We start from the raw sequence: 25,888 nt of genomic DNA, 5'->3' as shown, positions 1-25,888 counted from the left end.
GATTCAGGAAATGCAAGTCATATATCTTGCAAAGTTAAAGGCTAGGGTTATTTGTGGAGGAGAAATTGTTATATCCCAAGTATATATACAATCCTTAAAAATACATAAATACAAACAAACCAATGCTGAGAAAGAAAGCAACGTATTCAAGTGCAACCAAATATCCCTAACGGATATATTCTGAACACTATGCAAGAATGTGCATCAGTTTCAGTGACCCAAATTGGTGTCCCAAATGCCCCACGCCCCACTATGAGTTTGTGGGGACAAGAAAAGAAATAAATGTTGGATTATGGCCTCCCCCCTAACATGTAGTGGCTCAGAGTATGACCACCAAACATGGATGGCGGATAAAGTTGGAAACAAAACAAAGGGGCCTTAGTTCGAAACATGGATATCAAGTTGTGATGTGGTTCCTTCGATACCTAGTTGTGAGTGTATTAATCTTCCAATCGTTTCCAATCGTTTGTGAAAAAAATGACTTGGGGGATTAGATTATAGATAGCCTTGCAATTTGCATGTGAGGCAGGGCCCCATTTGGCATGTGAGGGTTTTGATTCGCCCTAATAAATAGACATGGGATGGGACCATCTCTCATTCTCATTTTCTCTGCTGCCCAACTTCTTATTATTATTATACGCATATATCAACCTTAGCCTTATTGATTTGGCTTTGAATTTTTGAAATAAAAGTGATCTCCTTTTTCATGGGTTGCGTTATCTTGACCTGTAACACAACTTGGTTTCAGTGGTTTCGCATCTTCAGTAAAATTCTGATTATAACGGCAACAACTGTCCTTTCTTAAAGTTAAAAACGAAAAAACTTAATTATAGATATGCCCCCTGAATTCTGACTCGAGTTTCAATTTCCTCTTCTCCAAAACTTAACCCAAAAGAAAGCAAAAATTTCTGTACCAAGAATTCTGGCGTCTTGTACCGACAATCTCATTAGAGAAAAACAATTGAAAAAACAGTGAGATCGTGTTAAGGCTTCACATTGATCACGACACGTTTTCCCAAGACCGAAAAAAAAAAAGGACAAGTAAAGACTTTTGTTTTTTTTCAATTTTCTTGACCTTCAAAAGAAAGTCCATCTGAGAAGGGTATTAGCCAAAATAGTTGAAGTGACCGGGAGGAAGATGGGTGAGATGAATAAAGTGTTCATATACGCAAATCACAAGCGTAAGCATTTTATATTGCCAATCATAAATATGGACCAGTTGATCATTTTGATTTTTTTCTAAATGTGTGGTCCGGATGCGCAATCTGACAACACAAGTATTTGTAATACCGACGTATAGCATCTTCGATTGCCATGAGGTTTTTCAACCCTTGAGAACAAGTCCCTACATTTGACGTATTTTACTTGCGTATACTACGGTTGTTAGTGAGCATAATTTAAGACGAATGAGGCAGCCCTATTTGGTAGGAGTTAGGTAAGATAGGCTTTGAGCATTGCTTGGCAGAAAAAATAAGGTATCCAAATGGTTAATAGTGAACCCAATCTTACTTGTGGTCCAAATTAACTAGTTAAGTACCTTGTAAGTTGCAGTTTACTGGTTCTCCAAACACCAAACCCTACTCTAGATTTGGAACATATACTGAACGCTGCCTAGAACACACTAAATGACAACAACAGGTTCCAAATCTATCTTAAAGATCTTGTTTTAGTAGAACTTGGGAAACTTGTCTTAGGCTTTGAAAAGTAAAACTTGGGAAACTTGTCTTCTGTTTTGAACAGTAAGTCTCTCACTACTTTAACTGGTCTTGATTTTCCTATTAAGATCAACCAACAATACGTAGACTTGGTGCTGGGGTTGCGGCAGCTGAACTTCAGAGAAAGGAAATAAAGAATGGAACCAACGTTGTTTGTGTAAAATGGTCAATGTACAATGTAAGTGAACACCATGAACAGTAATTCGGATGATCAATCGGCAATGCTTTTGATCGACAATAAAGCTCGGCAAAGTCATTTCAAGTGTTTTGGTGCAGCATAAAGCTAGAGCAAGTTATTTCAAGTGTTTCTTGTGCAGTAAGTATAAAATAGGTAATTCACATTGCTTAAAGATTGCATCAATATATGGGGCAGAACAGAACTAGTAAAAATCCAATGGCTCGAAATAGAGTTATTCTTTTTCTATATCTAGTTCATAAATACTTTTGTCTGAAATGTGTGTAATCACTGTTATAAAAGTTTACAGCATATGTGAGAAAGCTGTTCCTCCACACTATCCTCTCCTATAGGGAACTGGAAACACCGCTACTAAGAGAAAAAACTTGCGATACTTTGGAAGCGTCTTATGTTGCAACAAGATAAGGAAAATTCACTCTTACTGAGAGTTAGTCTAGAAAGTGTACTCGGCTTCAGCAAAGTGAGACTTCACCAGTGCAAGAGCTCTGGAGCGATGAGAAATCTTGTTCTTTTCTTCCTTTGGCATCTCAGCATAACTACAGCAAAGGCAAATAACAAAATTCAGCTGCGAGTATTACTATGAACCACAGAGGAAGACAGTAAAAGTTGAGAAGTAATAAGATGAGCTTACGTTTGGTCATAACCATCAGGTTGGAACATTGCATCCCATCCGAAATCAGTTGGCCCCCTTGCTGGAACTATTTTCCCCTAGAATTCATCCACAAATTGCATGTTAGTGCCACATTAGTAAATGTTAGCCATCCTGTATAACCATTTCCAACAACTATATATTCTTTTTCATTTGAAAAAGCCACAAATTTCAAATTTAAAATTCCAATATTTGCCTGCTGAGTTAACAGTTTGCATGTTTTATTTGGATGTCATTCTAACTGAAAAGAAAAATGTTGTCATATAACCTAAGAACATTAGCATTTTTCTTGGGCGGAAGTTACAATCAAGCGGCATATGATGGCCTCAAAACCATGTTTGGAATGTTAAACATAGATAGTATACAAACCTTCTACAGGGGAATATAGCAAAAGAATAAAAGAAAAGAAAAAAGCAGACACAATTCGGATTAGAAACTAACTCTCTACATACCGGAGTTTTACCCAGGAATGTAAGAGGCTCAACGTTAGGTCCAGTTGCAAAAGAGAAGGAACACAATGCATACGCTGACTTATCCTCATATGCCATCAACAAATTGTAGAGACCTAAAGAAAATGAAAGACACATTTGAGAAAAATAGAACCACAAACATTTTCACAACAAGTAATAAAGAAGCAGTGGGAACAAAAATAAAAGGGAAAGTGCACAATAAGTACCTTCATGTCCAAGCTTCTGCAGGAACCACTTGCTGCGTTGTTGTAAAAAATATTAGGATCACATATTTGTTACTTGTTAAAAATGTCTTTATGTTTTTCAAACCAGAGTTGTAAAGAATATTAAGACTGTTAAAGAGACACCACATAACTGGAAGTCTAGCTATTTGTGAAAACAATAAGCATTAGACTAGATGGAGATGAAAAATAGACTGAAGGATCACAAACAAGTTTAAACATTGGAGCAAAATAGAATCAAGAGAAGTATCAACACGTGAGGAGGTTCTCTCTCACTTTAGGCTAAGTTTGGTAGGACGGAGGGGGGAAGGATGGAAAGAGGAAAAAGTGGAAGGAAGGAGAGTCTCGTTATTGTTCAGTAGGAGTGATAGGATCCCCTTTTTGCCCCACCACAACATATCCCTCAAAACATGGATGAGTTGGTGAAGGGAAAGATGAACATCTTAAACACAATACATGGAATAAAATTATCATGCCCAAGTCAACCCGCTATATCAAGGGTACATTTGTAAATAGAGTCTTATATTTTCCTTCCTCCTCTTCCACCAAACAAGGGAAAGGAAAATCACATCTTTCCTTCCCGTCATCCTTCACTCCTGATTTATCCTCTTTATCCTTCAGCTTTTCATCCTACCTAACAATGTTATCAATACTCAAAAGTAAACAAAAAATGAACAAATATAATGGGTCCCATGGGTCAACCAGAAGGAAAAGGAGCAGCAACAAGCAAAGTTACAATAAACTGCCAAATTTAATGAAACAACAGAGAGAAGCAGCAATAACAAATAGCCATCAGGCTGCAAAGGCCAGAGAAAAGTAGGTATGGCATTCATAAATATGATAAAGGATTGAAAAGCATAAAAAATGGAACATAATCATAATGTGCTCACCAAGGATTTGTTCCCTCAAACTCCAATTATTTTCGCAACTATAATAGGAGCAGCAACAACAACAACGACGACAACAACAACAATACTACTTTCTCACATTCTGAAAACTTTTGAAGCCAAATGTACAGATAAAAATACTATTTTATTTTCTCTCAACATTCCATCCATAAGACATTTTTCACCTTTCTCTCCCCCTTGGAATTTTCAGCTTGCACTAATACTTCAGCAATCCAATATATCTTCATGATCAAGAGTTACCGATATTTAGCTACAATTCTTTGAAATGGCTAAGTACTTTAGACAAACAACACCTTTTCTCCAAGTATATCACACATTGAAAAGGTAAAGTTCTAAAGGATTATATAACAATTAATAATAAACTTAGAGGGAAAACATGGAGAGTCCAAGTCATGCTTTACAATTTCTACAAAAACATGTAAACAAATTGTGACCCTGAAACAAAGAGTAGAGAGAGAGAGAGAGAGAGAGAGAGTATTATTCTAAAGTTATCATGTATGCTATTGCAGAAGTGTTCAACACATGTTGATCAATCTATTAGAGGGTAAATGGAACTACGCAACAGAAGAAGAAAAGAAAGGGAAGTGTGATGGGGAAGTTAGCAAGAAGTTGAAGCCTGAAGAAAAAAGAAGATAAGAACCAACCTTTAATAGATCAAGCACTTAAGTAGAATACTTTGTAGCCTTTCAATATTAAAAAAACATAAAGCCAGACTAACAGAGGGGTAAGAAAGAAATTGTCCTTAAATGCCACCAAATGGTTATTTTACATTAGTAGAAAAGATAAGCATAAAATGTTTTGTAGTATAAGCACTGTCATCAAATTCAAGATGCATGAAATGAACAACATCTTGCATCAGAAAACAACATGAAGCATCAAATACCACAAGAAGTGAGAAAATAAGACTGGGGAGAGAGTGAAGAAAAAGTTCATAAAAAAAAAAACAAAAAAGGAACAGAATTCTCCAAGTTCCAAACACCATATCATGAAAGAGAGAGGCCTACACATTTAATAATAAACAAAATGAATAGGGAAAACAAGGGTAAAAAAATTAATCATCACAACCAAATGACCAAAGCAAACAACAATACACACAACCAAATGAACATACTATAACCAAATGAATATAAGTATATGTCAAGGGAAATCCCCTATTTAGCTTCCAGAGATTCAATCTTTAAACCCTCTTTAACGATTCCATCCCTGCCTTTGGGTATGAGTCATGACAAACTAACCAACCAACCATAAAACCTCTTACCCCCCTGCTAATGGACCAGACCAAAGATATGCCGTATCAAATTTCTCCGTTAATAAAAGTTATACTTGAAAGAGGTGGTTTGTGGTTAGTGCCCAAATTTTTACCGCTATCAATATCACAGAAGATCATTAGGGGATAGGTTATGAATGTCTCTAATAGTGTCATCCATTGAATGTCATTCATTCTTTGAAATTAGAAAATAAGTTAAACAGTAACCAATCACTAATATTCACTCATAAAACCTACTAATAACATGAACCGATTAGTAATTAAATGAATTTAAATCTGCCCTTTACTAAAAAGTACAGTAAAATAGAGAGCAGGTAAATAGAACAACACCTGGAGAGAGCAAGCAAGATGAAAAACTTACATGTAAGGTCCTGCATTGAATTTAAAAGAACCCATCAGAAATAAATAATCCCAATATACAGAAAGAAAAAGAAAGGGGGGAACAATCAAGCAAAATACAGAGAGAGAAAGATAAATTAAGAAGGGGGCACTAACCAGGTAGACCTTTGAGGGCATTGAAGCAGAGGCAAGTGTCTTCCACAAGAACAGGACCATTTACCTACCAATCCATTCAATAGCATCATTCACATTATAAAAAAATATATATGTATATGCATATATGGGTATATATATATATATAAGATTGAAATAGAAGAAGAACCTGAAGAGCAGCCAACTTAGCCTTTTCTTTGGAGATTTCCTCCGGTTCGCCTTGCAATTCTGGCACTGCCAAAACCCAAAAAAACAGAAACCCATGTTATTAAATTACAAAATTAGAGAAAAAATGGGAGGAGGAGGACGAGAGGGTTTGCAATTTGTACGTACGGTCAAGCCTGAGGGATTGAAAGGGGATGGAGGAGCCCAAGATGGCACGAACTTCTTCGAGTTTCTTAGCGTTGCCAGTCACAAAAGTCACCGGCTTTGGCAGCACCAGCCCACTTACTCTTGCTCCCATTAGCGCCATTTTCCCGCCTTGTTTCTTTATCGTCAGCTGATCACTTCGGTCTCTCAGAGGCCCTTTGCCTATTTTGGGTTTTGACTCAAGTTAAGGGTGCAAGGGAGGGAGGCCAATTCTCTTTTGTGTGCGATATAAAAAGGAAGTCTCGTGGAATCAACCGAGGGAGACGACCTATTGCAATTTGCATGCGACGAGACTCCTAAAACCATTAACATCCTACTTTTGACAAATTACATTTTAACAGGTGAATTGTGAGCATACAATTTTCCGTCTTTTAATTGAATAAAAAATGTGACCAAAACTGGCTTTTTTCTTGGGTGTCAACTGCACGTTGGGCATGTCCACTTTGGAAGGCCCAAATTTGATAAGTAAAAGAGGGGCCCAACCCAACATGCTTATCCTCAATTCAAATGTATGTAACGGAAATCGGAAATTAAGTCACACATAACGAGTTATTTCATAGTGTTGGCTTTATATAAGGTCCTTAAATGAGGTCTTATCTCTTAATCGTTGGATCAAACTAAATAATTTAATCCAACGGTTTAGAGATAAGGCCTCAGCTATGGCTCTTAAATGAGACCCACATTATAGAATTCTTGCACACGTAATTGCTTCCCTTGCATAAGTTGACTCGATATGTGGCATAACAGGCATGTGTCAACTTATGGTGAGCCCAAACATCACAGGCTTCTAAGTCCGATACAAATCAAGCCCAAGAAGACACATGCATGCTCATGGTTTTGGTGCTGCCATTTTGGAAAGCTTTTAGAAAAGCAACATGGAAAGGAGCAGAAATGCTTTTGTGGCTTGTGCTTTGATCTTGTTTGTAAGTATGCTATTGAAACTGGATAATGATACAAATTCATGTGAATGGTCATGTCACAAATTACTCACACAACTCATCCCCTATGATTGTTAAAAAAAACTTACATGTAACGGGGATGACACTGTTTTACTATCCTCGATCAACTTAGCACTATTTTGCCGTTACAATTTACATGAGATTTTATCTCCTGGGACTGGTGTTTTTCCACTCCCTCCACACAACTAGGCTTTAGCTTGTTAGTTGACATGATAGCCAATTATGGCTAGTGCTACTAGCTAGGCAGCTAAAAAAGTTTTTGCTTCAAGTGAAATTGTGTTCATCTTCTTTTTCTTCAGTTTGGTGCTTGTGGAAAAAATAAAAACTGGGATATATTTTCATGGTCTGGTTAGTTTTGCAGATGAAGATGAAGATGAAGTGAATTATTTTGTGATCAATCTAATCCACTATGTTTATTTAGTCGTGCCAAAAGCAAGGGCGGAACCAGGAATTTTTTAACGGGTGGGCTAGCTAAAGTTATTAGCTTAAAATCTAATGCTCTTTTTATTTTATTTTTATACTTACAATTTCTATATTTTTCTAGAAATAAAAGTATATATTAAATCATATAAACCACACACATAGGGTGACACCACAATAGAAAAGTGGATCAAACTCTCCCTCTCTCCCCCAAGTGCACTCGGGTTCAATTCGCTAGTTCATAACTCCTTTGACTAAAGTTATTAGCCATCAAATCCAATTTTTATACATATTATTTGACATCTCCATTGGAGGTGCTCTTAACTGAGCAAACAAATTAAATATAAGATGATTGTAGGCCTATAGGTTGAGTGGACAAGAGGTTATTAGGCTACATTTGGGTGGACTACTAATCTTTTATAGAGTGAAATCACATAAAAATACATATAATATTTTAAAATATTTTTTAAAGGCTACCTGAGCTAGAGCCCATGGTAGCCTTGTTGCTAGTTCCGCCCATGGCCAAAAGAATACTTGGCGACTAACGCATGTAATCAAATTTGTGTTGAAGTACATATCTGATAAGATTACTATAGCTAGAATTAATCCTCATATCTAAAGCTGAAAATCAATAACAATTCTATTAACTTCTTCATTTCAGTTTGAAGTTATGTGAACTTGCGTTCTAGTATCGTATCAAGCAAAGTAGTTGAAGGCAGCTTGAAGCTACACGTCGTTGCTGGTGAGGTGCCCTTTTGTGTTCTTCTGTACAATTATATATATATATATTCTATTTATTTCTCATTTACATATTTGCTTTGAAAAGATTTGTGAGGTGGTGACAGAAACCCAACGTGTATAGATTCCACTAGGGAAGTTCCCAAAGTCACGACCCTTAAAATAGGGGCCTGCAAGCAGCTGCGCCGTTTACCTTTTTTTTATTTTCTGTCACTTTATGGTCATGTAAAATAGATTAAATCCACTATACTATAATAATATAACATTTCATAAATTACTATAAAATTTGTGACCGTACTAGTTTATTATTAAACACAATGTTTTGTTCAAAAGGGAGTTTGGTTTGGTCAGAAAAACAGAAAGAAATTAGGGGAAGAAACATATTGGATTCCCCATTCTCACGTGGATTGGCCTCAAAATGAGGGATGTGTCTTTGGTCTTGTTGTCTTCTGCTAAAGGGTTGAATTAAAGCTACCAAAACAAATCCACTCAAACCCATTTCCTTCCAAAAACCCTAATTATTTTATCACAAATGGCTTTGTTTTCAAACCCAATTCCCATCCTATCTTTCCTTTTTCTTTTCCTTCTTTTCATGATTGTGGAATGTTAGATTTGATTCACTTCTCATGTAAGGGGCCATGGGAGGGAGATGATCTTTAGGCCACATGATCTCTCACATTTTTGCTTATCATCACAACAATACTAAGATCTCTCTCTCATCCATTAGGTTTTTTTATTTATTATTTCTTAATCCTATATATTTTAAGAAGGAAAGAAGTCTCGTGACCTATATTTCAATTCCTTTACGTTGTTTTATTCATCATATTTAGAAAATATTATTACGCATAACGTGCTCTTCTTTTATTATAATGGGATATGAACTAAAGTTAAGATATATTCAACATAAAAAAATATCGCTAAACTAAAAACTACTTGGTATAATGAAATATTGTACTTAGACAAATTTATATAATGGTTTAGGGGAAAAAAAGATTTAAGATATACAAAACTTACCCATTAACAAAAGTCTGGTAGAAAGTAAAATTAACTCCACATCATGGCATTTCACAGTTGTGCATAATTGTATCGACAATATGATTAATGTCGTGTTCATATCAAGTGTCACATAGGTTGGAAAAATAGTTAAGAGAAAAAAGAGTTCTAGTGCACTTTCTTTTAAGTTTGTGATACTCTGAATCTCGCATCGGTAACCCATCGGGACAATTTAGGGTACTTAAGCAAGGCTTATGAATCTATAAGTTCAAGATTTACGAATGTATAAGTGAACTTCATCTAGCATTTTTGGACGAGGGCTTACATTGTTATTATATTAGAGCCTGGTTTTAGTTTACTTTCGTTGGACGCTCGTTGTCAATGTCAAATTGCTTGGATAAATTTTTTTAATTTTTGATAAAAGCTTGCCAACTTAAAATTATTTTGTTTCGTCAACCGGCATCTCACATCCCACATTTGCGGAATCGGATCGAAAAAATTTAGGGCTTGATGTTTATATCTCTACCGTATGATTGATAGAATGGCCTTTAAAAAGACACATTTGTATCATTCTTGCAATAGGATTATTCAAGCTACTTATGAGCTTGTATGGTCACATTATTTATACTATGTCTTCTTTCTTAGCTTATTACCTAGTTCCAATATAAAATTAACATGGTGACCATCTGATGACATTTGACTGATGAATCTAGGTGGGGCCGCATTGATTGAATGTTGTTGGTGACTCCTATAAGATGGGTAAAACGTGCATATGCATCCGTTGTATACCACATGTCTCATATATAATTATGTGCTACTCACGTGATGTTGTAAAGTGCTACTCACAAGTTTTCCTTCGCATAAAATATGTCTCCAAAATATAATATTGAAGCTATAAACTAAGCAATACTATTAAAATAGGCATGTTTCTGAAAGTCTTGAATTCTTGAGAGCATTCACAAATCACAAGTAAAAACTCTGTGCTCCTTGTGTAAAATACTGAAAGCTGAAGATGCACAGCCCGAAAATGCCATTGGATCCAACGGCAACCTGTTCTAATCCCATTTTTCAATGGATGATACCCTTACATTTGTCAGATTTTTATTTTTATTTTTATTTTTATAAAAGGAAAAATACTACATACGGTCCATACCGACTTGATTAGCGCGTGAATTAACACGTATTAAGATCTAATAATCTATGCAAAATGTTACGTCACGCTTAAGTCGCATGGCTTTGTGTAGCACAAGCTTGCTGAATTAGCAATCTACCATCATCGTTTCCACCCTCTAATCTTACAATTCACATGCATAAATATACATGTTCAGAAATTGTCACAGAATTTCCCATCAAACTTGTATTAATATTGGCACAGACTCAATAACTGTTCTTAAATTGCATTATCTTGTTGTTTGCTTATATTTAAAACTATTATTTTCCTTTTCTTTTTGTGAAGAATTACATGTTGTGATGTTGCATTGGTGGTGAAATTGAAACTGAGGGCTGTGATTAGTCAGGACTGGTCTAAGATCTTGAAGACCAATCTTTGTTATGTGCCCAACATAGGCATAATTAGAGCAGAAAGACTTGTATAACGGGGATATCACTATTTTTCTATTTCCAACCAATCATAGATTGTCACGTGAAAAAATTATCACGTGTGACATGTTGTGATTGGCCGGGGATAGCAAAATAGTGCTATCCCCATTGTACACAAGTGTTTCTCTAATTAGAGGACTGCATGGGATTTATGAGGGTTTTTTTTATCATGCCTCTGCTATTTTTCTAATCTTAACCTTTTTATGGTATAAAAACCAATGGAGAAATGTTATGCAAGGGATTTTGTTTCTCTTTAAGAACCATATGATTGACTTCCCCTGCATTAAATTCTAAACATATTAAAACAGTTTTTACTGAAGGACTCATGGATTGACTACATGCCTGCCCATAAAATTATAGATTGAATTAGTTTGACCCACTTATGAAGCTGCCTGCAGATTCATTTGGATTTCAGTTGACCCATTTATGAGTAGAACCAACTTTCTTTCTTTCTTTCTTTCTTTCTTTCTTTAGAATTGAGTAGAACAAACTTTAAAACTTTAAATGACATTGGTTTTCAAATTAGTTATTTCATGGACATTCCCATCAAACTTTAAATAGAATTACCAAATTAAGTTGGTTAAATAGCATAAGGAAAGAAAACAAAGGCCCTAGTTTCCCAAGTTTTTTTGTTTAAAGAAAAAAGAGATGTAAAATATATAAAAAAATGTTTCTACTTGAATAGTTTTCAATCATTCTAATGTATTTGAAGAATGTTTACTATCTCCTTTTATTTTCTCTTCTCATTCTAATCTTGTACTTTGTTCTCATGCTATCATATCTTAATGAAAATAGTTTTTTTGGTTGATTTTTAGTGAAAATAGTTTAATCATTTGATTATCATCGTTATCATTTTAGTGTTTAATTGAAATATTATGTTCATCTATTTATTTGATAATATATAATGACTCAACAATTTTCCCACCTATCACATAGGTAATCCTAAACAAAACATTGTTTGATGGATGGGAAGTTGAAGAAGCGGAGAAAAAAAGTAGAAATGAGAAGATAACTAGCATTTCTAAATGTTGGAGTTCTCTTGTCAATTAAATTTTAAGAATATTATTGAATTTAGGGTTTCTATATTTTTTACTTAAGCCTTGTTTTGGAATTTTATATTATCAGTTTATCGACTATATTTTAAAACTAATAATATGTTTATGATCTGAATTTGAATTGGATTCAGATTAGGATATAGGTTAATTTAATCCATGTCCAATGCTTTTCCTAAAATAATTTAAACCATTATGCACTCCTCACTCTTGCGAATCAAACTCGAACCGAAAAGGAAAGACTGAAAATGATTTTTTTTTTTTTTTTTTTTTGTTGGTATTTGAAAAAAGTTTAAGAACATGCATTTCATCTAGTCCCAATCCAATGTATAGCATTGCTCTAAAATAAATGGTAAGGTCCCTTGTAATCTATTCCCTTTTATAGATGTTCGACCTCTTTGCAAATAGTGTTCATTTTCTAAAATTGAACCATAATTGTGTTCCCTAATAAAATAAAATGAAGAAAAAAGTACCCTATAAGATTATCATGTACATGGATCACTGCCTGAAATAAAATAGCAAGTGCAACTTTATCTTCATTTTTTACGACAATTTATATTGCAAAAACATGGTAAACAAAACGTTCATTTTGGAAACATGGTAAAAGATAAAATGGCATCCCATAAATGGATGGTAGAGATCAGAGACTCAGAGAAAAGGCCAGTTGAAGATTTGAAATGTAACTGAAGCCCAGAAAAGCTTTCAATCACCAAATGTGTGAGTGTGAGAGTAAGCAGAGTGTCTGTTTGTGCATTTAAATAATGGCTGGCTTCAGATTGAGAGAAAAAACGACATTGGCTTGGAGTTGGAGCTAACTGCTCTCCTCACTTTTACTCTAATGGAGTCAAAAACTACATTAAAATAAGCAGCTCATCTCTCATCATGCATACAGAGAAGAAATACATACAATATATAAATTCATGGGTCTCTGCCATCTAGTGTCTCCCTTAACCTGCGCGTGAACCCACCAAGCTTAGCAACCCCCTTCAATTTTCTATTGAGAGAGAGAGAGAGAGAGAGAGAGAGGCATAAGGTGTGGGGTGGTGGTGGAGGGTGGTGGTGGTGCAGAGTGTTTGTTGATCTCAAGGCAATGGTTTTCATTTCTTTGATTTGTTTATTTGGTTAAGGTGCTTTTGTTTGTGTTCTGTGCTTTGCTTTGTATAGTATAGTTGCAGAAAACTAGTGTACTGGTCCTTGAGTTTGAGTTCAAAGCAAGAAAGCAAAAACACAGAGAGAGAGAGAGAGGAGAGAGAGGAGAGAGAGGAGAGAGAGGCTGCAAAACCCCAATGATGCAAACCCGAGAAGAAAGGTTTGGAAATTGAGGCAAATGTCTACAATGCTGCCCAGCTCGAGGCAATCCTTCTCCTTCTTCTACAACTCCTCCTACTCTTCTTCTTCTTCATTCTCTGTTTTTCTCTGTCTCACACTATTTTTTCTCTACACGCCTCCCTTTGTCTTTGCCACAAACAATGAAGCTTCTCTTCTCTTCTCTTGGCTCCACTCTTCTACTTCACCACCACCTTCTTTCTTTTCTAACTGGAATATCCTTGATTCTAATCCGTGCAACTGGTCCTCCATAACATGCTCTCCAAAAGGCCTTGTCGCAGAAATCACAATCCAATCTGTCCCTCTAGAGCTTCCATTTCCATCCAATCTCTCTTCCTTTGTCTCCCTTCACAAACTCGTCATTTCTGGTGCCAATCTCACTGGAACCATCCCCACTGACATTGGTGACTGCACTGAGCTACAAGTCATTGACCTCAGCTCAAATTCTCTTGTGGGTTCCATCCCTGCAAGCATTGGGAAGCTTCAAAATCTCCAAGACTTGATTTTGAACTCCAATCAGCTCACTGGGAAAATCCCAGTTGAGCTAAGCACCTGTATTGGCCTAAAGAACCTTGTGCTTTTCGATAATCGACTAACCGGGTCTATTCCATCAGAACTTGGGAAGCTTACAAGTCTTGAAGTGCTCAGAGCAGGAGGGAACAAATACATTAGTGGGAGAATCCCAGAGGAGCTTGGAGGCTGCAGCAATTTGACTGTTTTGGGGTTGGCTGATACCCAAGTTTCAGGCTCTTTGCCAGCCTCATTCGGTAGGCTTAGCAAGCTTCAGACACTGTCCATATATACCACTATGATCTCTGGTGAAATTCCTGCTGAAATAGGTAACTGTTCTGAGCTTGTCAACTTGTTTCTTTACGAAAATAGTTTGTCTGGTTCAATTCCACCAGAGCTTGGTAAGCTGCAGAAGCTGCATCAATTAATGTTGTGGCAGAATAGTCTTGTTGGGGTAATCCCAGAAGAGATCGGGAATTGTAGTAGCTTGACGATGATTGATCTTTCTCTAAATTCTCTATCTGGTACCATACCATTGTCTTTAGGAGGGCTTTCAAAGCTTGAGGAGTTTATGATTAGTGACAACAATGTCACCGGCTCGATTCCGTCGAATCTTTCCAATCTTACAAACTTGATGCAGTTGCAACTTGATACTAATCAGATCTCCGGTTTGATTCCATCAGAGATTGGGATGTTGTCAAAGATGACTGTGTTCTTTGCTTGGGCAAACCAGCTTGAAGGAGGCATTCCTGCAAGTTTGGCTAGTTGTAGTAATCTCCAAGCACTAGATTTGTCCCACAATTCACTCACTGGTAGCATACCCGTTGGCTTGTTTCAGCTGAAAAACCTCACTAAGGTTCTCTTGATTTCCAATGACATTTCGGGTTCAATACCACCAAATATTGGTAACTGCAGCTCTCTTGTTCGGCTAAGGCTTGGAGACAACAGGATCGCTGGAGGGATTCCTAGAGCTATTGGAGACCTTAGGAGCTTGAACTTTCTTGATCTGTCTGGGAATCACCTTTCCGGGTCAGTGCCTGATGAGATTGGGAGTTGCACAGAGCTACAAATGATAGACATCAGCAACAATACTTTAGACGGTCCATTGCCTAATACGTTGTCCTCACTATCAGGACTTCAAGTCTTGGATGTATCAATTAATCAATTTTCTGGCCAGATACCAGCAAGCTTGGCTCGTCTTGCTTCATTGAACAAGCTCATTCTAAGCAGGAATTCGATCTCTGGATCAATACCTTCATCGCTTGGCCTGTGTTCGAGTCTGCAATTGCTTGACCTTAGCAGCAACAAGCTCACTGGAACCATTCCAGTGGAACTTGGTAGGATTGAAGCCCTTGAAATTGCTTTAAATTTGAGCTGCAATGGACTCTCTGGGCCCATCCCACCTCAAATATCAGCACTCAACAAGCTTTCCATACTAGACCTTTCACATAACCAGCTTGATGGAGATTTGAGTCCACTTGCTGGGCTTGATAATCTTGTCTCTCTTAATGTGTCTTACAATAAGCTCACTGGCTATCTTCCAGACAACAAACTTTTCAGACAGTTATCACCAATGGACTTGGCTGGAAATGAAGGTCTTTGTTCTTCCAACCATGACTCGTGTTTCTTGAGTGATGTTGGCAGCACAGGACTAGCAAGAAATCGAAATGACATAAGGCGGTCACGGAGGCTTAAGCTAGCAATTGCATTGCTGATCACCCTGACAGTTGCAATGGTGGTTATGGGGATCATTGCAGTGATTAGAGCTCGAAGAGATATTAGAGACGACGATGATTCAGAATTGGGGAATTCATGGGCTTGGCAATTTACTCCATTCCAGAAGCTAAATTTCTCAGTTGAGCAAGTGCTTAGATGCTTAGTGGATGCCAATGTAATAGGAAAAGGGTGTTCTGGGGTTGTTTATCGAGCTGATATGGACAATGGTGAAGTCATTGCAGTGAAGAAGCTCTGGCCAACAACAGTTGCTGCAGACAATGGATGTTGTAATGATGAAAAATGTGGAGTTCGCGATTCATTCTCAGCGGAGGTCAAAACACTTGGCTCAATCCGTCACAAGAACATTGTTAGATTCCTTGGTTGTTGCTGGAACAAGCACACAAGATTGCTCATGTATGATTACATGCCCAATGGAAGCTTGGGCAGTATTCTCCATGAGAGGACAGGACATGCCTTTGAATGGGAAGTTAGGTACCAAATATTGTTGGGTGCTGCCCAAGGCATTGCCTATTTACACCATGATTGCGTTCCTCCAATTGTTCACAGGGATATTAAGGCCAATAACATCCTCATTGGCCTTGAGTTTGAGCCTTACATTGCTGATTTTGGCCTAGCCAAACTCGTTGACGATGGGGATTTTGCTCGGTCCTCCAACACAGTTGCTGGTTCTTATGGGTACATTGCTCCTGGTTAGTGTTCTTCTCTAATCACATACAGTTAGTTTCATGTTTCTCTTAACTTGATTACTTTGTTATGACATTTTGTTTAAAATTCACAAACAATCACATGATTTTCATGTTAATGATCACTTATAAATGCATGATTTAAGCCAATTAGCTACTTGAGCTAACTTCACTGCTCCTTTTCAGAATACGGATACATGATGAAGATCACAGAGAAGAGTGATGTTTACAGCTATGGTGTTGTTGTGTTGGAAGTCTTGACAGGGAAGCAACCAATAGATCCAACAATACCAGATGGGCTACATGTAGTGGATTGGGTAAGACAGAAGAGGGGAAGCATTGAAGTCCTTGACCCAAGCCTACTATCTAGACCAGAATCAGAGATAGAGGAAATGATGCAAGCATTGGGCATAGCCTTGTTATGTGTAAACTCAACCCCTGATGAAAGACCAACTATGAAAGATGTGGCAGCAATGCTAAAGGAAATTAAACATGAAAGGGAGGAATATGCCAAGGTTGATGTGCTTCTCAAAGGATCTCCGGCGAATGATGCTCGAGAAAATAAGAACTCTACTGGAGTTTTAGCATCATCATCAGCAGCAGCAATGAAAAGCTTGTTTGGCAAAAGCAACAACACAAGTTTTTCAGCATCCACACTACTTTACTCATCTTCCTCTAGTGCAAAAATGGGTTTCAAGTAATAAGTTATACAGAGCAGAAGATTGTGATGTTTTTAGTTTCTTCAGTTTCAAAACTCTTTGTGTTATTGATGTAAAGAAGAAAAGTTTGATATTTGTTATAATCAAATGCAGAGAAGCAAAATAAAACCATCAGTTGTTAGTACTCAAATCATTCATATTTTGGACACAGATAATCAAATCAATTCATATCAGAGAAAGATCATTCATGATTTGACCAATTAAAATTCTGTTGGGTAGGTCCCAAAATGAGCTGGCTCTCTGATTCCTTGCATGTGTGGTAGAATAATGGGCCCTGGACTTTATGTTTCACTTTTCCTCATTCCCTAGTCGGTAACAAGTATGAAAGAATTGATTCTCAATTTTGCACTCAGTGTACCTTTCCAAAGATCTTTGACTGATGTGCTGCTTTTATACAGCCAAGGCTTTCTGCACAAAAGGACTTCTGCACTTTCACTGATAAAGGACAGTGTGTGTCTTGTAAAAGACTTTGCACTATTAATTGATTTTTCATTCTTATGGGCATCTAAATTCAAATGATTTCTAAGTGCTAAGAAATCTTTTATTGTTTAGTTCCCAGAGCCAGTGAAAGATTTAAATATTTTCATGCCTATACTGTACTGACTGCTAGAACAATTCTTTTTTGTACCATTCTTGCCAATCTGACTCTCATTATTATCTATGAACAATTACACTAGTTACTAGCTTCTTTTTTTTTGTTGGAGAGAGAGAGAGAGAGCTTATTTGTACATTGAAGGGCTTTTAAAAGACAAACAAAGATTGACAGTTGGAGCACCATTCCTATGTGAGGGGTCTTTTAAAGCAAAAAGAGATTGACAACAGGGACACCATAATGCACTGAATCAAGGAATTACTAGCAGGAACAGTGTTTAGAGCCGGGTCTGGACGGTTAACATTTTACTGGAACAGGAAATCTGTCCTCCTGCTTAAGATGCAAAAACTGTGGGAAAATATACAGCAAAACACAACCTCTAACAGAATGACCAATTTTTTTAAATATATTATTAGAAAGTGATGAGATATACTGAAATCCAGTGGGTGTTTGATACTCTTCTTCAGGGTGAAGCAAGGACCAAGGATCAAGAAAAGCTCCCCAAAGCTTTAATTTTCATGAATGAATTGGCTGCTTGACTTACACATATAACCACATAAGTATCCTATGGAATCTATAAACACTGTAGACTTAAAAAATAATCTACACAATTGTGCTACTTCCATAGATGCAACAGTAGAACGATGATCCTTTTGCTGATGCCAAAGCTAGAGAATAACACAGTAAATTCATATTCCTTACCATCTAAGTATAATAAAAAAGACCATCCAATAAGAGTTTCCTTCTAACATGTTTCACATTGTTTCCCCATGACTTCAATTAACCGGAAAACAAATCTTTCATGGTCCTATCCATGAAATTCAGGGTAGAAGGAAATTAAGTGACATGAGATGTAAGTACAAAAGTCAAGAAAATGCCAAGAACAAGTATAAAATTCATTTCCTCAAAAATAAGTCAGGTTTGTAATTTCACAATGCTAAGTATATAAAGAAACTCACATCAAATGATGGACCATACATACATACATGAAGAAAATGTGGATTAAATTAACTTATTAGTGTTGGTGTTCTTCATGCTCTGTTTTTCACTTGCCCACTACTTTGTCCTTGATAATCTCAGTAGTGTTCTTGGCCACTCCCCATGCGCCTGAGACTGTGCCCTTTGTTTTGTCTGTGATGGTATCTGCTGTTTCAGATACCTTCTCTGTCGTATCTTTGGCCATTTTGGTCATCTGATCTCCCAAAACATTCAGAAGTTTAAGAACAAATGGTTTCATAGTTCAATTCACATTGATAAGTGCTGAATGGATGCAATGTTTTAAGTTAACATGTATATCTTTTGTTATTTTTGTGCATTGCCGGCACTAGCAGAACTAGGATTTTTAGATTAGGGGGTTAAAACTTAAAACTCAATTGTAAATGGCTTTATCATAGAGGGCATGATTTTGGCTTCGCCCCTACATATATATACTACATTCCTTGACCACATTGTAGAGCATACAACCTCTCACAAAATAAACAATAACAAGGTCGGCCTAAAGGTAAAACGCGCAAGCTTACATCTTGGGTTAAATAAACAACCTATTCCTTGGAAAAAAGAAAAGAAAAAAGAAACCCTATTCACTGGATTAAGGCCCTTGTGTTAAATGAAGTTTTATTTATTTGAGAGATTATTGTAAACATGAATTACGATTATTGTAATTAAATAGCTAAATCATTTATAATCGGATTTTTTTTCTTCCAAGAAACTATGATCATTGAGTTATTTGAAAAATAAACAGTTTGGATATGAAATCACATTTATGATCCTTATAAGATGTGAATTAAATAGCCAATTAGTTAGCGTAAAAACTCAGTTTTTTTTCTTAGGTTGGAGAGAAATTCAAGTCCCACAAGAAAATTGTAGATTTAAAACCGATCCACTAATTTGTCTCTGGAATCGCAGTGCTCCTACTCATTCAAGCATGATTAGTTTGTGTGAGTGGGTATTGAGCCTTACTGTTTTGGTAGTCTTTTCGATAGTGTCTCTCATGAATTCACAGGTATGTCTCACTTCTTTGGCTCCATCTTTGACTGCATCTGCTGCTTCTTTCGTCTTTTCACATGCATCTGCCTCGTCGTCCTCCTTCTTGGACTGTGGTTCACCAAAACTTTGTTAAGCAGCATAACATATATATAACATGATCCACACGTTATACAATAAAAGCCATTAAATTTTCAATGTTACTCATATTATAACACGTGTATAGTTATTAACACTATAATCTAAAGTTTAAACATGTTAGTATTGCGTGTTATAATTTTGGGTAGATTGAAATCACCATGTGGCAAGGTTATCGTCACATACAAAAATTTATTTGGTAGCATCATTATTTAAAAGGCCAATCTTATTATAACAAATAGCAAGTGTCTAGCCAATGACACAAAGAGGGGCATTATTTTGATGTTCTTACCATAATTTTTACAAGGTCATTGACCAATCTACAATAACTGCTAGTCTGGTACCGACAATGTCATAAAATATTTAATCAGTTATAAAAAAATGTACTAGGTATTGTAGATTGATACCGCATCGCAAAACAATTTGGCTACGAATTCGAAACATGAATTAGAACTCACTTGCAAAGGTCTTGTAGCAGCAGTGACAAAAACTCTAGTGCTTAGGCTGGTAAGAGCGCCTCTATCAGTTATTGTTTTGGTTGGGAGGGCTGCAGAGAGCTTTGCCATGAGCTTCAAGGATGACATCTTTTGCATATTGTTTGTTTTTATGGTTATGGGTTCACTTGCAGAAAGTAGTTAAATCTCTGGTTGGTCTTGATCTCGGATTACTTATATAACGCTTGGGGGAAGAGGAGGTAAATATGTTGCCATATTTCAATTCCTTAACATGTTGTGTCACAAATTGAGCGTATTTCTCTATTTTGTGGTCGAATGGCTGTTAATGTCAAAATGGAGCCTTCTATTCAGGGCACTCTGGTAGATTTTCCAGGAGTAATGTTAGGTGCTTCTGTTTCATGGTGTCAATCTTTTATATATATATATATGAGGCGGATTGGTGGCTTTATATATATATATTTTTATAGAAGTTATGATACAACTTTTTAACTATTAGGTCTCTAAAATTTCAAGAATTGAGATGTGTTATGGCAAAAATCCCCGCCGGGGCAAAAACAAATTGTAAATCTTAGGTCCAATCACTTTTAGACCCACAGATAAGAACTTGAGTGTGAGAATTTTGGTGTTGCATTGGAGATGACAACGTATCACTATTTATTGGGCTCAAACAAATTAAGAAGCAAATCAAGGAGGAACATCAATCTTTTAATTTTTGTTTTAAGAGAAAAAGAGTAAATGTGTATATGCGGGTTAGGCTAGTTGGCCACGGTAGAGTTCGTCCCCTCTTGCACTTAAATTCGAATACACTTCCTCGTAGATTAGAGTAATTTAGAATATCGCTTGTGTCATAAAAATAGAAGAAGCAAATGATTGAGTAAAGAATCTTATTCATTAATTTGTAGACCGATTAAGCATAATTGTCATAATAATTTATTCAAAAGAGTAATGCTAGGATAAGATTCTGTCTGGGATGCCCTCTCTATATCGTTGTAAGCCAGTCCTCATATAGACTGGCAATTCTGAAGTGAGACATTATGTTTCACAACAACAAAACTGATAAAATGGTGGCTGGCAGTCCCCTCCCTTGAAACCAATTCTCTGGCAAAATGCATTGCAATCAGGCTGGTCTTCACATTTTGCTCGACATTGCAAGTCGGCCATTCCTGAAACAATCCAAAAATTAAAACGTATTAAAACGAATTTAATTTGTAGCAAGAAAATTAATGGTCAAACATTGTATATGATTTCCAAATTTCAACATACCAAGTGAAGAGAAGACCATAGCGATGACAACCAACAAAATGGTTAATTTCTTGGCAATGATGCAAAAATACCCACTGGCCATTTCTCTTTGCTTTTGACTTCAACTCCTTGCAATGACGAGCCAATGGTGAATGGTGATGTTATTTATATGATTAGGAGAAGATCTAATTAAGGAAACATAATCCTAGGCTGACTCATGCAATTATGCCCAATATTTTTTCATCCTTCAATTCTCCTAAGCTTTTAAGGAATCATATCTCACTGTCAACCACTTGCTATATCTTCTATGTACATTATTATTGGGTTATTGTTGTCTAGATTTTTTTCCATTCTTCTGAAGGTAGTAATAGAGTTGCCCTAATAAGTGGATATCCAGCCCCTAGGGCAGTGAAACCTACCTTGATTTTACTTTGAAAAAACAAAACCTACCTTGAAAATGTTAAAAACATGCATTTTTTCTTTTTATATAATAAATATATAGACATTTTTCTCTAAAAAAAATAAAAATAAATACATAGACATTTTCCACATGTTTTCATATTTTTCATTCTTTTCCATGATATTGCATTAATTGAATTGAAGAGTCTATTGGAGCAAAAATGATTCAAGTAGAAAATAAGGCTTTTTCGAATTGTGACGTAGGTCAACAAACTCTATTTGTTTGGTAACTATATTTGCACACATGGATTTGAATTAAGAAGGGGCTTTACCATATAACGACAAATAGGAGGGAACGAAGACAAAATGGTCCAATGCCTCCAAAATTGGACAAATCGGCCCAGTCACTATCGGACAGTGACATGAAATAACTTTGAACAACTCTCGTGTCACTGTCCGACTGTGACATAAGAGTTATTTCATGTTACTATCGAATAGTAACTGGACCGGTTTATCCAAGTTTGGAGGCACTGGACCATTTTAACATTTTGTTTTTTGTAATGGACTTTTTAATCATTTTCTGAATTAAGAATTTCAACTAAAAAATTAAAGTATATTTAATTAAATAAATTTTCTTTAAATAATGCTATAAAATAAATAAATAAAAATTCCCAACCATTTAAATAAGTCATAACAAACTGCCATTTTTATCGTCCAATGTAGTAAACCTAGTGACATTGCAAGAGACGCACACAAGTCACAACACTACCAAATTTGGCAATGCGCAAGAATGACATGACATTAATTGACTTCCTTCAATTTTCCCTTCTTTTGATTCCACCTAACTTCTCAATCGATCTGATCCCAAATTCAAAGCTCTCATTCATTTTCATTTCCCTTCTCGAGACCATTGAAAAGCACCAAGTCGCATGCTCCTCTCCATTAATTACTACAACTCTTTATTAATTACCCTCAACTGTCCCCTCCCTTCGCACCTCTTCATCCCTCCCCTATATAAACCATGCACAAACCCCTCAGGTTTCGTTCAAAGAGAGCAACACCAAGTGTGAGTTAGAGGGTTTAGAGAGAGAGAGAGAGAGAGTGATCACAGATGGAGATGTGGCGTGTCGTTTTGGTGCTTGCTTTGTCATCAGAACTATTGCATGCAAGCAGTGCACGTAAGGTTCCTGGCGATGACCATGTTAGCCATAATGAGCAAACCGTGGTTGTGCATGCAAGTGCACCAACGGCAGAGTCACCTACTGACCTTGGTGACAAGAAGAACTTCATATATGGCGGCGTTGGTGGGTTTGCTGGGATGGGAGGATGGGCTGGAGTTGGCGGTGTGATGCCTATTCTTGGTGGAATTGGTGGTGGGATTGGCAAAGCTGGTGGAATTGGTGGTGGGATTGGCAAAGCTGGCGGAATTGGAGGTGTTGGAGGAGTAGGAGGTATTGGAGGTGTTGGTGGTGGTGCTGGCGGTCTCGGCGGTCTTGGAGGGTTAGGTGGTGGTGCTGGCGGTCTCGGCGGTCTTGGGGGGTTAGGTAGCGGTACCGGTGGAGTTGGTGGTGTTGGCGGGTTAGGTGGTGCTGGCGGAGCTGGCGGTGTGGGTGGTGTAGGTGGTGCTGCTGGCAGTGGAGTTGGTGGTGGAGCTGGTGGCATTCTTCCAAGTCCTTGATCACTTTTTTTCTAAATATTTCATTGCTTTGCATGCATGGCTAGCTGTCTGATTAGTAGAATGGTCTTTTGTTAATTAGGCCTATTAGGGATTTGTCCTTGCTTTTTCGACTTTATTATTATCGGTCTCTAGTTGTAATTGTTGGGTTGTCTCTTTGAGGCATGCATCCAATAATGGTTGTATCTGTTTCCATTGTTTTCTAATTATGTTTGAATTGAATGGAAGTTAGCCTTCATTGTCCTTGAAATTATTAGTCATGATGAATTGATTTATTAAGTTAATCCCCTACAGGCAGCGCTCTATATATCTCTTCAAACAATATAATTTTGATTGTTACCAAGCATAATATTATCATAACAAAAACAAAGTTTCGTTAAACTTCAAAAATGATAAACTTTATGATTTTCATACTGCGAGTTAAATGGCAATTGACTATCACCCTAGTTCAGGTCTTTAGTGTTCTACCAAGTGGTTTTAGGTTCAAGCTTCCTTCCATGGTTCATAGGTTCAAGCTTCCTTCCATGGTATTCGTGTGTGTGAGTTTCCCTCCTCTCGTTTTTAATTTGAAAGAAAAAAGGCCAATTGACTATCATTCCATGATACTTGTGTGCGCGAATTTCCCTCCTCCCTTTTTAATTTCTAAGAAAAAAAGCCAATTGACTATAGTAAAAGAAAGAATGAAATTTGAAATATATAAAAGTCCATAGTTATGTGATCGATACTGAACTTCCGTTTTGCATGGTGAACATCTGTACGGCTTGTTCTTGCCCGCGACAGTGTATGTGTTTGTTCTTAAATTAATGTCAGGCAAGCTCATATCTGACATGTAGTAAATTGGCTGAGATTATTATTAATGATAAAAAAGTTTATCACAAATTATGTCACTCTTATTCCATATGGGCAATTATTTCACACGATTATACTAAAGCATATGATTTGTTTTACATAGATCCAGTGCATGTGTTCAAATTATTGGATTCGGAAGTCATGATATGAAATAATCAACATAAGATTCACCATGTCTAGCAAATCAATTCACAAAATACATCTGAAAATTGAAAAGCTTTAATTTGGGTTAATGCATCCTAGAATCATGCCACAATTCTGAATTGAATTACAAGCTTTTGTGGAAATCCATGACGCTCTTCCTTTAGCCAACCCCACCCCCTCCACCTCCTCCACCCCCACCACCACCACCACCACCACCACCACCACCACCACCACCACCGCCACCACCTCCACTATTTTCATTATTGTTCCCAAAGCCAAAACCTCCACCATATCCCCCTGCATCCCCTCCACCACCACCGCCACCTCCTCCGCCCCCTGCACCACCTCCACCACCACGTCCACCACCAATATTACTACCACCTCCCCCCAAGCCTCCCCCACCATTCACATCTCCACAGCCACAGCAATCATTTTCGGTACCAGCAGCGTTACACTTATTGTCATATTGAAGTCTATTTCCACTCCCAACTCCGGCGCCATTGCTCTCTCCCGGCCTACAATTAATTTTACTCTCATTCAACATATTATCTCTAATCTTGGGCATGAGGCCACTACTCTTATACGATAATATAGACGACACAAGGAGGAGCACATGAAACATGAAAAATATTTCCTTCATGTTTGATGCTCTCAGAAAGCTAAAAGTACATATATTCATTTTACTTTGGAAACCTAATATCCATTTATATGGAGCACTTTAGCTAGAAGACAGACTTGGAGCAGTTGTATTTCAATGAAATACAAGCAAATGTGTTGCATGCATAGCCCCATGTGAATCTGTAAGGTGATATCTGTAACTCTCTCGTGAGCAGTCTCAGCACTGACTTCAGCATATTTGTAGACAGACATTAATTTATGCATGGACAGAGGGTCCTCCCGTCCGTGAATCTGATGGAAATCAGACCAGAACATTTACTGTTCCAATGTGGAATAGGCCCTACATTTCGGTCCATTAGAATTCTATTGGTACCTTATAATGTACTTTTGAATTTTATCAAGACAAAAAAAACTTTTGGATTTCTATTGAACTACATGGAGAGGAAACAAAGTCCACACGTACATTGATTATTAATTTGGACCTTTCATACAAACTCTTTACTATGCTTACTACTCTCCTCGAATTTCAATCCATTCAGGTTTTTAAACAAAATATGTCAAAAGATAATAACAACCAAACACATAGCTAGTAAACTTCAATGATTGTATATTCAATTAGGATTCTAGAGCATTTAAAAATTCGGGTATATTTAATTTGAATGTATATAAATTTTAAAAGAGTTTATTGTTGCTTCGATTCAGCTGCACCAAAATAGATTCAGCTGCATCCTCAACTTGTGATACTCGCAAGTGCACGAGCCGTTTGGTAG

General features: G+C 36.9%; 4 protein-coding genes across 4 annotated transcripts; 2 read left to right on the top strand and 2 right to left on the bottom strand.

The window, feature by feature from the left end:
* Positions 1–2,110: 2,110 nt before the first annotated feature.
* LOC110750928 (Inosine triphosphate pyrophosphatase family protein) lies at positions 2,111–6,598 on the bottom strand. The gene is given in 8 exon segments (XM_021951318.2): positions 2,111–2,447; positions 2,543–2,619; positions 3,013–3,125; positions 3,237–3,268; positions 5,788–5,797; positions 5,922–5,985; positions 6,088–6,152; positions 6,252–6,598. Coding segments are annotated over 8 exon segments (618 nt in total). The 5' UTR covers positions 6,391–6,598; the 3' UTR covers positions 2,111–2,329.
* Positions 6,599–12,790: 6,192 nt separating this feature from the next.
* LOC110750858 (uncharacterized) lies at positions 12,791–17,125 on the top strand. Its single transcript, XM_021951235.2, has 2 exons — positions 12,791–16,310; positions 16,491–17,125. The coding sequence occupies exons 1-2, from the start codon at positions 13,376–13,378 to the stop codon at positions 17,003–17,005; spliced, it is 3,450 nt and encodes a 1,149-aa protein (XP_021806927.1). The 5' UTR covers positions 12,791–13,375; the 3' UTR covers positions 17,006–17,125.
* Positions 17,126–18,524: 1,399 nt separating this feature from the next.
* LOC110750851 (uncharacterized) lies at positions 18,525–20,384 on the bottom strand. The gene is made up of 3 exons (XM_021951227.2): positions 20,195–20,384; positions 19,575–19,709; positions 18,525–18,807 (listed from the first exon to the last, which is right to left on the bottom strand). Exons 1-3 carry the CDS (start codon positions 20,327–20,329, stop codon positions 18,661–18,663), a joined length of 417 nt encoding a protein of 138 aa, XP_021806919.1. The 5' UTR covers positions 20,330–20,384; the 3' UTR covers positions 18,525–18,660.
* A 2,506-nt stretch (positions 20,385–22,890) lies between these two features.
* On the top strand, positions 22,891–23,757 carry LOC110750898 (glycine-rich protein). The gene has a single exon (XM_021951281.2). The coding sequence runs from the start codon at positions 22,944–22,946 to the stop codon at positions 23,508–23,510; it is 567 nt and encodes a 188-aa protein (XP_021806973.1). The 5' UTR covers positions 22,891–22,943; the 3' UTR covers positions 23,511–23,757.
* Positions 23,758–25,888: the final 2,131 nt, after the last annotated feature.

This window comes from Prunus avium, chromosome 1 (genome assembly GCF_965620075.1).
Source record: "Prunus avium chromosome 1, drPruAviu1.hap1.1, whole genome shotgun sequence".
Lineage (NCBI taxonomy): Eukaryota > Viridiplantae > Streptophyta > Magnoliopsida > Rosales > Rosaceae > Prunus > Prunus avium.
Note: the sequence above shows the minus strand (reverse complement) of the source record. Positions and strands in the feature narration are given on the sequence as shown.

Bases quoted from the DNA above. Each gene is read 5' to 3' on its own strand.
- LOC110750898 (XM_021951281.2), top strand. From the start codon at position 22,944: ATGGAGATGTGGCGTGTCGTTTTGGTGCTTGCTTTGTCATCAGAACTA.
- LOC110750851 (XM_021951227.2), bottom strand. From the start codon at position 20,329: ATGCAAAAGATGTCATCCTTGAAGCTCATGGCAAAGCTCTCTGCAGCC. The intron at 19,710-20,194 runs GTGAGTTCTAAT...GGTGAACCACAG, and splicing joins CTGCTACAAGACCTTTGCAA to TCCAAGAAGGAGGACGACGA. The intron at 18,808-19,574 runs GTAAGGCTCAAT...TTGGGAGATCAG, and splicing joins TCGAAAAGACTACCAAAACA to ATGACCAAAATGGCCAAAGA.
- LOC110750858 (XM_021951235.2), top strand. From the start codon at position 13,376: ATGTCTACAATGCTGCCCAGCTCGAGGCAATCCTTCTCCTTCTTCTAC. The intron at 16,311-16,490 runs GTTAGTGTTCTT...GCTCCTTTTCAG, and splicing joins TTATGGGTACATTGCTCCTG to AATACGGATACATGATGAAG.